At 48.0% G+C, this 13,185-nt stretch overlaps 2 protein-coding genes across 2 annotated transcripts; both read left to right on the forward strand.

The window, feature by feature from the left end:
• Positions 1-5,275: 5,275 nt before the first annotated feature.
• On the forward strand, positions 5,276-7,263 carry PtA15_2A869 (uncharacterized protein; the record flags this gene model as incomplete). The annotated part of the gene is made up of 6 exons (XM_053166933.1): positions 5,276-5,466; positions 5,709-5,804; positions 5,873-6,014; positions 6,082-6,320; positions 6,392-7,130; positions 7,210-7,263. 6 exons carry the CDS (start codon positions 5,276-5,278, stop codon positions 7,261-7,263), a joined length of 1,461 nt encoding a protein of 486 aa, XP_053018107.1.
• A 3,206-nt stretch (positions 7,264-10,469) lies between these two features.
• Positions 10,470-12,741, forward strand: PtA15_2A870 (uncharacterized protein; the record flags this gene model as incomplete). The annotated part of the gene is made up of 6 exons (XM_053166935.1): positions 10,470-10,694; positions 10,769-10,811; positions 10,876-10,941; positions 11,012-11,332; positions 11,454-11,844; positions 11,937-12,741. 6 exons carry the CDS (start codon positions 10,470-10,472, stop codon positions 12,739-12,741), a joined length of 1,851 nt encoding a protein of 616 aa, XP_053018108.1.
• Between the last annotated feature and the right edge of the window lie 444 nt (positions 12,742-13,185).

A 13,185-nucleotide genomic window follows, 5' to 3' on the forward strand; every position in this document is an offset into this window, starting at 1 on the left:
TTGTTGGACCGGAGTCTCAGGTATTGGTATGCTCTGCGGTGATTTCTTCTGTCCTAACAGTGCTGCCATCATCTCCCTCATTTCCTTCATTGCATCCTTTATTTCTGATATCTCCGCTTGCTGGTGTTGGATGATTGCTGACTGATCTTCAATAGGTGGATCCATGTTGACTACTGAGCTTGAGTTGGATTGTGTTCTCTGTTCCCCAATGTTAGGGAAATGCTTCCGAAAGACCTCCCGTATCACTTCTCTTTCCCGCAACCGACGTTCCTTATCCTCAACGTCAAAAATCCTATCCTCGTCGTCCAAAATCCTATCCTTGCCAATCAAAATCCTATCCTTGTCGTCCGTGATCCTATCCCTGTTGGCCAAAATCCTATCCTTGTCGTCCAAAATCCTATCCTCGTTGTCCAAAATCCTATCCTTGTCGTCCAAAATCCTAGCCTCTTTGTTCAAAATCCTATCCACTCCGTCCCGTCTATGATCCACGCCGCCACTCTTTTCCACGATTGGTTGAAGTTACTGATGATCTGCTTAAATTGATTGATGACTTGATGATCTTGCTGAAGGAAATGGGCCACTGTTGGGACACCAGATGTAGGGACTCTTGTGGGACACTAAAATGTTTATTTGGTGAAAATATCCTCTGAGGGGGAAATAAATTGCTAATAGGTTGAAAGGCTATTACAACTTACGGGTGGTTTGAAAGACCTGCCCCTCTAATGGTACTATGCAAATAACTAAGAGTCTTGTAATCAATATTTATAAAGATGTGGCTGATTCCAAGATAGATCTTACTTTTGTATAGTAATCTCTATCAGACCTAGATTCCTCAAATCACTATTCTTGCAGATCTGTTACAACTTCTGATGCTGGAGGGATAATGTAATCCAGTGGGATCAATTATGTAAAATACAATTGTTGTTGATGTTGGGTTGTTGATGAGAAGGTTGGTAATGATCTCTTCCTTAAGCAATCTCTTGATAAGGCACTTTAATCAATACTAGAGCTCCTGGTTGCTACTACACTACTACTACTTGTTATAATTGTTGTTGATGAAGTTGGTAATAATCTCTTCCTTAACAATCTCTTGATAAGGCACTTTAATTACTACTAGAGCTCCTGACTACTACTACTACTACTGACTCAAACTTAACACTACCACTACCACTACCACTACCACTACCACTACCACTACCACTAAAATACCACTAAACTACCACTGTAACTAAACTAACCACTGTGACCAAACCTCTGTAGGCTGATTGCAACACTAACTAACTACCGTAACTAACTAACCACTGTGACCAAACCTCTGTAGGCTGATGGGGAAAAGTCTGATGAGGGGAGAAAGGGCCTTCTTATATATTGAAGGGTGAGGGATTTTTGCTCCAGGGAAGCTCCCCATGAGGGATTATTGCTGCAGGGGATCTCAACTACACAGCCTCTCATGCATTTACTGCGCTGCATGTACAAACAACAAGGGGTTTATGCTGCAGGAGACACTCAACTACACAGCATCTGCATGCGTGTGCTGCACTGCCTTACAAACAATGAGGGATTTATGCTGCAGGAGACGCCTCCTGTACATCTTATCGACCTGCATATGATGTGCTTCATGTACAAACAATGAGAGATTTATGCTGCAGGAGACACTTCCTGTACAGCTTATCTGCCTGCATATGCTGTGCTACATGTACAAACAATGAGGGATTTATGCTGCGGGAGACACTTCCTGTACAGCTTATCTACCTGCATATGCTGTACTATGCGTACAAACAATGAGGGATATATGCTGCATGAGGCGCTTGAGCTACACAGCACTTTCATGCATGTACTGCGCTGCATGATGTCATGTGTTGCTATGCAACCAAGCCATCTTCCATCCTCTTCCACACACTCTGCATCCACTGTCTAACCTGTTCCATTCCCAATGTTGGGGGTCAAGGCCTCTCCTCCCATCTTGCTCCTTCTTCCCTTCTTCCCCCGCACTGTATTACACACTCCCTATACTATAATACTTCTGCAATGTGCTTTTGGCATTGTCACGCATATGGAACACCACACCGCACACATCAGACCAACTGGTCTAGGCAAAGGAGATAGGTGGGTCCAGGAAGTGGTGACAGGGTCTAAGTAGGCTGGGCGCTACGGGCGTCGGCTACACAATGCGTAGCTGCAGTTATGCATGTAGATACAGGATTTGCTACATGTATAACTAAGTTAGGTTAAGATGACTAAAGTTTTCCTCCTTGTTATCCCATGTTCTAACAAATTCACCCAGGCACTCTTGCAAGTACAAGGCAAGCCCTGAAATAGACCCTCCAAATTGCTTCATGTGTTCTCTTGGGAACACCAAGTGGTGATCCAGAGCTTGGATCATATCCGCAAGCGTAAGCTGTTTTGTGAGTGGAATGGGGTGGCCTTGCTGGAAAGCACGGCCAACGCCAAACTTAACTAAGTCCGAAGGTGGGGGCGTGAAGCGCTTCCACCGGAGGGACTGAGGCGGTATTGGTGATTTAGGACTGAGAGCAAAGGCCAAAAAAAAAAATTTTGGCAAATGTTCACATAGCTCCTTCACCTCCAAGGATTCCAACAAGTTTTTGGATCAGATGGAATATCAACATCTTGTCTAATTTATGATGCATTAATATCATCATTATCCAGGACTCACTGCTCTGACAGATCTGAGAATTTCAAAAAGCTGCAGGATGCATGTGGGAACATGCATTTTTGGCTGTTCACTCCAAATACCGAGGGAGCCAGATTGCAATACAGTATCCATTGTTGGTTCTAGCCAGCATGAGGTTTTTTTTGTTTACATTCCTTAATGTATCTCAATTTTCAGAAGGAGAAAAATACACTGGAAGGTGGCTGGAGATAGCCACACTTCTGATGAGTCTTAGTGTGAATGTACGGGGTGATTACACCACGGCTGCAAGAAAGGTTTATTGTGACTGATGTGAAACATTTTGGGTTTCAAAGTGGTATTTGAAAGGTTTTCAAGTTTGAGTTTGGTTTCTAGAAAAGTTTCTGGGTGTGAAAAGGTTTCCCAAAACATTTTGCAGTTAAGATGTGGTTATGGAAAAGTTTTGCAGTTTTCAAATGGTTTTTGGAAAGGTCTACAGTTTGGAGATGGTTTTGGGAAAGTTTCTGCCCTCCCCGGACCAAATTGAAAAGTTTCAGGAAACTTAGGCCCCGTTTGGAGCCGATATAAATATAGGTGATATAATCATTGGTTAATTCAATGAAAACTACAAAATCCAGCATAAAGCCTCCAAATATTTTTTCTAGGCAACCTACAATACTGGTCTCTTGAATTATGAAGTCAGATTCAACTGATTCAGCCATATTCAGTACTGTAGTACCATTATATTGCTTTTGACCAAAACAAAGCAATATAATGGTATTATGGTGCTGAAGATGGCTGAATCAGTTAAATATGACTTCATAGTTGATGAGACCAGTACTGTAGGTTTCCTACAAAAAAAATGGATTCTTTCTGTTGAGTTTTGTATTTTTTATTGAATTTACAAATGATTATATCACGTATATTTATATTGGCTCCAAACGGGGCCTTATTAGTTTCCAGAAACTTTTGGCCCAAACTTTTGCACCCAAACTTTTCAATCTGGTTCACGATAAAGTTTATTGGAAAGTTATCCAGACTGCCAAAATGTTTCTGGATGGAAAAAGTTTTCACATGGTTTGGCTGCTCCAAAAAGTTGGCCAAAACTTTCCTTGAAAACAACAAGTTTCCAAAACCACTTAAAGTGGTTATCAGGAAGTTTCACCTTTCTTGGGAAGTTCCCAATAACCTTTCCAGATATACTTTGCACATCCAGCATTCCCCCAAGGCCAATCCGACCGGGCTCTTGGGTATCCAAGTGCCCCTCATTCTTTGACTTCATCGTTCAGCCCATTCTTGAGTTCTGCCCGCCCTCCCAGTGCAAACAACCATGGCCAATCCCCCATCCAAATCCAACTACAATACCCATGAAGCCCAACACAACACAATCAACAGCAATGTTTCCTCCTTGTTTGACGTGGCAACCAGCCCCCCTGCTCCCAACATTTGCAAGGTTCATTACAAGGTTTCAGAGACCCCCAGTTCTGTTTATGAGTCTCCTTGCAGAGCACTATCATTTGGTTGTTTATTTTAAATTTTATTCACTTTCTTGTGCTTGCATTATCATACTTTCTGGCCCCTGCATCTCTAATAATTTTCTTGGGTTTGCACTCTGAGAGATTTGTTGAGCTTACACTTCAGCATAAATGTAGTCCAATTTATTCTTCATCACTCATGTGGTAGGGATTGTTGATCTAGACCCTGGTACCAACTGGTACCTGGGTACCCCCTTGGTTTTTGGCCCAAATTGGGTACCTAGTACCGCACCTGGTACCTCCTGGCGGGTGCGAGGGGGGTGCAAGCGGTACCCCCCAAGCAGTACTTGGTACCCGCCACGGGTGGTATTTGTGGGCAGTACCTGGGTACCACACCGCTTTTGGGCCAAACCCAAGTACCTAGTACCACACCCCGCACCGCTGCACGGGTGAAAGGCAGGTGCAAGCCCAAGCGGTACTAGGTACCCACCACGGGTACCAATCAACAATCCCTATCATGTGGTCTGATAGATGTTAATGTGTATGTATCTATTTTATTGGAAACCTTGAGGTTATTTTAATGTTACCAGGGTTGACAGTGGGGAAAAACCTGATTGAGATCTGAAGTAAGTATTTGATTGTATAGGTGAAAGGATGGATGTGCTTGTCCAGAGCTCCTGGCAGGAGAGGTATTCTTGGTATTCAATGTCAGATCTCAAGTCCGCCAGGGGATAACCCATACTGAATGAGGCACCTTCAACTCTTGAATATCACACCTATGGAAAATTCTATTTCAGAGGAAACATCAACAGCCTTGGCAAATAATGTGAGCATTCAAGAGAGGTGCTGAAGGGGTCGAGCAGGTTGTATTATGCAGCAGCAATTGAGATGCCTGAGCGGGGGGCTACCGGGGCCAGCCTCGCGGACTACCCGAACCCGTCCCGAAACTGGCCGGGTTCGGGCGGCCCGCTGGCCGACCCGCCTGACTGCCCTGCCCAGCTGTGTTGTGTCTTTTGTTGTCCGCCTCGCTCGAGCCCGCTCTCCCCCTGCCTGACTCGGAATCCCACCCGCAACCAACCAACTCACACCTTCGCTTCATTCACCTCAACCACCCACTCCTCGAGCTCAACCCCCTCTCACAAGAACCTGCATGCTGGAACCGACGATGACCATGCCCTCATCCGCTGCCTCCTCTCCATCCTTCCAACCTGGCTTCTCCTCTGGAAACAGTACCTCTCCAACTTCCCCTGAAGATCAAACAGACCCTCTTGCCGATATCCGTCTCTTGCTGCAGTACGTTGCTCGTGCGTTCTATGAAGTCCGCCAAATCTTGCTTTTTGATCAACTGATTCGGAAAGAGGCGTGAGTTTGCGAAATCCTACATAGTTCTCTCACCTTCCCTTCTTCCCCCCCATCTCAACCGCCGACCATCCTTCACCATGAGACCTTCCACCTCTCTCTTTCATCTACCTCACATAGCCTGTTTGATTCCAAGTGGCTGTCGATTCATCTCAGTCAGAGCATAAAAAAAACCTCCCCAAGCATTGATGATTGAAAACTGAAGGTTTTCATATGTGTATGTCTGCAAATGTGGCGTTACACAGCATGAAAGATGAGGAGCTTGCTAGTCGACTCGGAATCCAACCAAAAGAAGTCGCCAAAGCTGCTACTCAGCTCGTCCGGGATCAGCTCGTCTCAACGTAAGCTCACAACAACCCGTATCTCATGTTCATCATCCACTCAACTGTACCGTATTATTTTCTTTCAGCTACATGCGTTCCGAGTTGAAGCCTGGAGCGTATAAAGCCACCCAGCGAACTTACTATTTCATTGATTACAAGCATTGTGTCGATGTGGTCAAGTGGCGGATGTGGAAGATGAACAAAGTCCTTGACGACAAGCAACGAAATGTTTGTACCCGCTTTGCCTTTCCAAGTTTCACAAGCAAGCGAATTAATGTCTTAATCACCTGCACAGGTCATTGACGGTCAAGGATACGTCTGCCCACGATGCAAAAAAACTTATTCGACCCTTGACATCTCAGGTCTTTCAATGACCGCTACCAGCTTTCTGTGTGAGATCTGTTCAACCCCTCTGAATGATAACGAAAATGACATCGAGGTGCAGAAGAATAAGGACCGGATGCAACGCCTCAACTCGCAGACTATGGCAATCAAGAAGAGCCTTCAGAAAGCCGATACGGTCGTTATACCACCGTAAGCGACTCTGGCATTCTCCACCTACTTTTTGCCTACCTGAGCCGCTAATACTCGACGATATTCAACAGATTTGATGTTGCAAAATGGGTTGCTGTGAACATTCCCCTGGAAAACGCGGTCGATTCGTCGGACGGCCTGGCTGTGGCCACTGGTGGTGCCAAGGAAGCCGTTGTGACAGTTCAATTAGCGGAAGAAGGCGATTTGGAGGCCAAGAAACTGCTGCAAGAACAGCAGGCCGAGGCCAAGCGCCAAGCGAATGCACTGCCGGTGTGGATTGCCCAGAGTACAGTCAGCGGAGAACTGACACGGGCAGGCATGAAGGACGGGCCGGCGATGTCCAACAACGAGCAGACCAGCGGGGTCTCTTTCCACGATCCTTCAGCCGTCGTCCATTCTCAATCGACAGGGAACCAGATCGACGACGTCGATTACGATGCCTATTTCGCTAAGCTAGAGACCCAGAACGGTTTGACGACATGTTCCTCGGCTGGCTCAAATGAGTCGAAGCGCTCCCCGACCGATAGCAATGCCGGCTGGCTGCCGTCGCCGACCCACTCGCGAGACTCGCCCATCGGCTCCGGCCACAAACGTCCCCGGATGGACCAGACTCACTCGTACTACGGCAACTCCACCTACATCCACCCCCATGACGAGCGTGCGCACAAGAAATCGAAGCCCGCTCTGCCGCTCATTCAGGCCGATAGCACGCCCCCTGAACACCCTGCCCCCGTTGACGTCAGGACCGTCATGGTTGCTGGGAAACTAATACCCTTGCATGCTGTGACTGACGAAATGGAGCAGGAAATGGTCCGTATCCTTCGTACCTCCCTTCCCACCAACCTTCGTGCTAATGGGTGCCCCTTTTTTACCCTCATCTCATCATTAGACGGCTGATGAATACAGTCATTACGCTACACTGGTTCTTGAGGCCGAGCTCTAAATTAAACATATGGACATATTATCCCGAGCCGCTTTTCTTTTTCTCCTTATTTACTTCTTCGATTTTTTTGCTAGGAATATGAAAAAACAAACACATCACTTGATCCCGAGTCGCATGGTTTGACTATTATTATAAATTTCCCTCGTTATTTTTGTGTGTGTGGTTTTTGACAGCCCACCGTTGCTATCATTCTCTCACCACCACCACCACCACCACCACCACCACCACCATCACCACCACCACCACCATCATCAACATGATCAACATCGTCGTCATTGCCTGTGTTCCCCATCCTCCGCTCCATGTACAGATTATCTTAACTTGCCGTATACGTCCTCGTTGCTCTTCTTCCTTTTGTTTCTTTTCTTCTTATCTCGTCTTTTTCTGCTGTGCCAAGAAAAAAAAAAGAAAAAATCTAGTAATAATGAATAAAAAAATTATATCAAAACAGTACAACTAATTACAAGTAATACCATCTTTTTGCTCAATGGGGCAACTGGCGTATTGATGATTACTTTAGAGTGGAAGAGTGGGGTCAAGCTTATGGAATGTTCTGCTTTGACCCCCATCAGCATAAGACCCACATTGGTTTGGAAATAAGCTGAGGAGTGATTCTTCAGCTTACTCCAGCATTGGTACTCATCCCATCCATTAACCACATTAGTTTGGTGTAAACCCAGGACTATCTAAACAGCTATTCTTTGAACTGATTTTTTTACTACCCTCATTGGCTTAATTTTACTCCCCAACAATGACACCTTGCCACCTGGATTCCTCTTCCAAGCCCAGAATGGAGGGATCACAAACAAGGTTCAACTCAGTGTATCCCAATTGTGGGAAAGCAGGACTGGATAATCATAATCAGGATCAAAATCAGGAAAAAGGTGATGCTATTCCTCTTGGATGAGAATGGAATTTTGTGGTTCCCATTGTCAAGTTCAGGAGGAACTTATACCAGCTTGTGACATAACACACCGCTGGCCTTCTTTCCCAATGCATGTTTGCAACCAAAACAAAACAAAAACACATCTGCAAGGAAACAACAAGACACAATGTGGTGATGTAGTCTGGCCCGGAGGTCCAGAGTGTCTGGGAGCAAGTCACGGGTGTCCACTGCTGCAGCCTGCAGATCACAAGTGATTGTGTATGTAATTAGGGGCCTGGGGATCAGCAGCTTTTGGAAGCAGAGTGGAGTGTATAATCTATAGCAACAATGTGGTGGCATGCAAAGCATAGTTACACTAGGTAGGCGGGAGTAACGGAGCGGGACTGGGGGAAGCTGTGGCAGCCAATGTGGGTTATGTCAGCAGAGATAGCAGGGGCAGAGGCAACATGTGGGGGTGTTGGATTTTCAAATCTTCCCTCTGCCTTCTTTTCACTGAGCTACTTGTTGCCTACATCATCATCTCTACTTATGCTCATACCACCTGTGTTTCCTTTTAGTTTGGTCATGCGATCTTGCCGTACTAGCCTTGTGACTTTGATCCCTGCCTAGATTAGCTGTATTGCTTTCCTTCTACTGTGTTCTCTGGTGCGCGCGCTCTGTTAGTGATTGGTTGTATGTCACCTGTTTGCTCATCCTGAGTTTCCATCAGGTTCTATTGTCTTCTTTCATATTCAATATTCTCTCAACCACAAGTTGGTCCTTGTATTGTAGCCTACTTAAAACATAGCCTACAAACCTGAAATCAATCATCGGTTCTTCCTCCATTCTTTCCGTGCCACACATCCGAGCCGATCCGGTGAGCTTCTCCTCCTCACTGTCCCCTCTCGAGCCCAAAGGCTCATCTCTGTTCCTTCATTTGGGCTGCGGTCTTCCTGTGAAATCCCTTCAGGGGGACTAGACAGGGGCGCAGATGATAGAGGCAAGAAACTCAGATGGTGGTCAAAGGCAAGTGGTGGAGGCAACAGGAGTTGGTGTGAGAGCAAAGAGGATGATATGTGGAGCTTGGAAATGACATGTGTTTGAGTGGAGCTGGCAATGGTGGGCTTGGGAGATACTCTCTGCAATCTGCTCGTTCCAGATTGTGGAACTTGTTGGAAAACTGCGGCCATGTCCCCCTACATTGTGTAAGACACCACTTTTCCGCCTGATCTTTTGGAAGTAAACTGCCAAGCCTTATGAGGGTTTACTTTCATAATTATATTATCCTAAAAAGACATGTTTTACCATATGTAATGTAGCATGTTTCCTATTATTACGCTGCGTAATATGATGCTGCCCAATGGGGCCTTATTTTAGTGAAATTTGGCCTATTGCATTGCACACTATGAATCTGAGTAACAACTTTATAGAAAGGAAAACACAAACCTTTTGACCTAACACAACTGGTAAAAAATGCTAGTGAAATATAAATCTAGGGAGTGATAACAGCATCCAGAAGTTTGAAGTTTTGCCCTCGAGCTTCCTGTGCCCGCACGTGAATTGAAACGCATATTTAGATATTGCATGCATGCGGCCGCAGTCGCTAGTGCTTTGCAGCTGCACCCACAAGTCGAACGAGGGGCGGCCAGGTATAAATCCTAGCAATCCCACCCCCCGGGATCTATCCTCAAGGAACCGCGGTCGCGACTTGATTGTTGCTGACTTTCGACCGATTGGGAGTTGCCCCGCCTCGGCGTCATGGGCTTCTTGTTACGCCATGTTCTCATTACGGACACCCTCAGTCGCCGGTCAACCGAGAATAAACGGCCCCTCCGCTCACGCCATCGTCCGTCTCGGTCGAGCTCACCCTCTTCCTTGACTCTCGAGTGACTGGACTTGGCCGGGTTATATTCCTTGGCTCGTCATATTTCCTCTCTGGATCGGTTCCTATGGTTCCATGAAAGGTCGAGCAAAACCATAACCCTAACATTCTTTATCATTTGCACCCTGCTTGTTTTCTCTTATTCTCGTAATAATAAATATGTTAACAGACCCAAATCACACTGCTGCTTCTCGTGTGTCAAACGAGCTGCAATCGCGCACCTCTCCTCAGGATGTGATCTACAAAATGTGAGGGAGTTATTTGTGTGCAGCCTGTCACTATCCTCTGGCGGATAAGCGACTGAGACCATCTGGAGTGAGATGTGAGAGTCACGAATGGATTGGGTCCCGACGAGTGGGACTTGCGTTCTGCATAAATTTGCAGTCGAAGGGCGAGAAGAAGATCCACCGTGTCTTTACACTTCGCCGGCAACGCATTTCCAGGGCGGCGTCGGACACGATGATCATCCGGAAACCAGCCCAACTACAACCGCGACCTGCCTACAATCACCACCAAGCGTTCTCGAGCTTGTCGGTCCTCTATCGACCTCCGACGAACTCTGACCAGCAGCCGAAGAATGGTACAGATCCTCAGCAGGGAGACCAGTCCGAATGGAAGTCTAGCTTTGATTGGGAGCCCGAGCTTCGGCGTCGACAGCGTGTTGCAAAGGAGCGAGGTCGAAAGGTGCGTCGATTGGAATGCTCATCACACTTCCTATCGATGGCTCCTAATCCAATTCTCCTTACCCGATCGAACAGGCATCCAAATTCGTCGATCAGATGAAGGTGCTGGTCCGGGCAGGTAACCTTATCCATTGCCGCATGATGCAAAATCATTTGTACTCACCAGTCTCATCTTTGTTTAGGAAACGGTGGTGATGGTGGAGTAGCCTTCCACCGAGAGAAATTCGTAGCACGAGGAGGACCATCTGGTATGTCAAGAATTCGACCCTGGAAACAAGCACTGTGACTGACAAGTAATGCGCTCTTTCGTCTTTCCAGGTGGGAATGGCGGCCAAGGCGGCTCGGTGTTTCTTCGGCCATCTGCGGAGGTGCAATCGTTGAACAGGATCCCGAGGTTTCTAAGGGCCCAGCCGGGGACTAATGGTGGGGGCCAATGGATGAATGGGCCGGCGGGCAAAGATCTGATCGTCGACGTGCCGATCGGGACGGTGATTCGAGAGATCCGGTCCAGCCAAACCTCCGCCCACAGGGAAGCAGCCCTCGGATTCGATCTCGGCCATCGGCCGCCCAAAGCTAGCGATCTGGTTGGAGAGGATGCCGAAGTAGCAAAAGCAAGGCGATCAAAATTATTCGTACACTGTTTGCAAAAGTTCCGCATCGCTACACTTATGTATCCTTTTTTGATGTCAAGACCCTCCCAGTTCTGACGACCAACACCCATTTACTCACCCTCTCTGATATGTGTATGATCTGGAAAAAGATCCGGAATCCGAGGACTCTAATCAAACCAATGAAGCCCTCAAGAACCTCGAACTCGATCTGCTTCAAGAGCAATGGGCGATCGAACGCGCGCATTCCCAGTCGGAGCCCTTCGAGATGGACTGTGCCAAGTTTGACGAGGAGCGGCGTAGCCGGAAGAGGATCGAGGATCCTTCGACACAAGTCAACCGCTCGCTGAAGTCCGAGCAGGACTTCTTCCTGGTCGCCAAAGGCGGCGAAGGCGGCCTCGGCAATGCAAACTTCAGCGGCAATCAGACCACCTTGCCCAGGTTTGCAACCAGGGGCAAGAAGGGCGAGGTGCTCGAGCTCGATCTGGAGCTCAAGACGCTGGCGGATATCGGCCTGGTTGGCTTTCCCAACTCGGGCAAGAGGTAGGCCTGCTTACTGGATGATTGATCGGGGAGAGTGTTGTGTAGGACTAAAGAATCCCCCCTCGGTTCTCTTGCCAACTTTGCTACGGTAGTACTTTGATTCACACTCTGACGAACTCCCGTGCAGAGATCGCCCCCTATCCATTCACGACGCTGAATCCGCAGATCGGAACCCTGATCATCTTTAACGACGGCTCGTGGGATCTGGACGAGCCGACGGATGTGATCGACCATTCGCCCACGCACCGGCAGTATCTGGATGCCAACAGCGCGACGGATCTGATCCGGGACCGGTCGAGTCGACAACGGTCAGCCGGCCAGCCGACGCGGAAGTGCGAGAGTGTGCGGCTGACGATCGCCGACTGTCCGGGCCTGCTTCCGAAAGCGTCGGAGAACGTGGGTCTGGGCCATGCGTTCCTGCGACACATCGAGCGGTCGAAGATGCTGGTGGTGGTGGTGGACTTGATGGCCGGATTGCCGACGACAGCACCGCCCGCGACGCCCGACCAGCCGCCCGCGAAACGGGTGGAGGACGACAACCCGCACCGGTGCTGCCAGGACGTGGAGACCCTGTTCAACGAGCTGGAGTCGTACCAGCCCGGGTTGAGTGGCCGGGTGGGCATCCTGATCGCCAACAAAGCCGACCTCTCCTCCTCCGACGCCCATCTGCAGCAGATCGCCCGGGTCAGACTGCAGGCTCTCGAGGACTACACCCGCGCGTTCACCCGTTACCAGGTCCAGCACGGAATCCGCAATAGTGCCCCCTCGAGTACTGCTGCTGCCGATGCCCCCCATCCTAGCCACATCGTCGTCCTCCCCCTCTCGGCTAAGTTTCGCCTCAACGTCAAAAAGCTCGTCTCGGTTATCAAGCAGTTTTTCGAGGCTTCAAAAGCTTAACCCTGCTCCCTGTTTCCGCATCTTTCATCATCACATAAATATATATCATACGGGCGTTGGCTCGCGTATCGTGCGGCTCCGTCCCAACCTGATACTCGTATGCAGACTACGTACGTAGTCCACACAAGAGATGGCGTCTTGGAGTTAATATTGGACGTGGGCACTCTTATAAAAGACGCCATGACGGTCAGAGATCTCTTCTCCTGTGACATACAACAGATCTTGCAGAAACAGTACGTACAGCCATTCCATCAACCAAGGCTCTGTGATCTCTTAATTATGTGTGTAGTCAACCCACCCGTGTTTTTCCCCGATCAGAGCAGATCAGGATCTGTACATATCCGCTGCTCCTGAATGTGAGCCCAGTTCAGGTGGCTGATACTCGTTGGCAGATAAATAAGATTCTATGTGTTTGGCCACACCCAGGCCCATTTTATGTAACAT

The sequence above is a fragment of the Puccinia triticina genome, chromosome 2A, assembly GCF_026914185.1.
Source record: "Puccinia triticina chromosome 2A, complete sequence".
Taxonomy (NCBI): Eukaryota; Fungi; Basidiomycota; class Pucciniomycetes; order Pucciniales; family Pucciniaceae; genus Puccinia; species Puccinia triticina.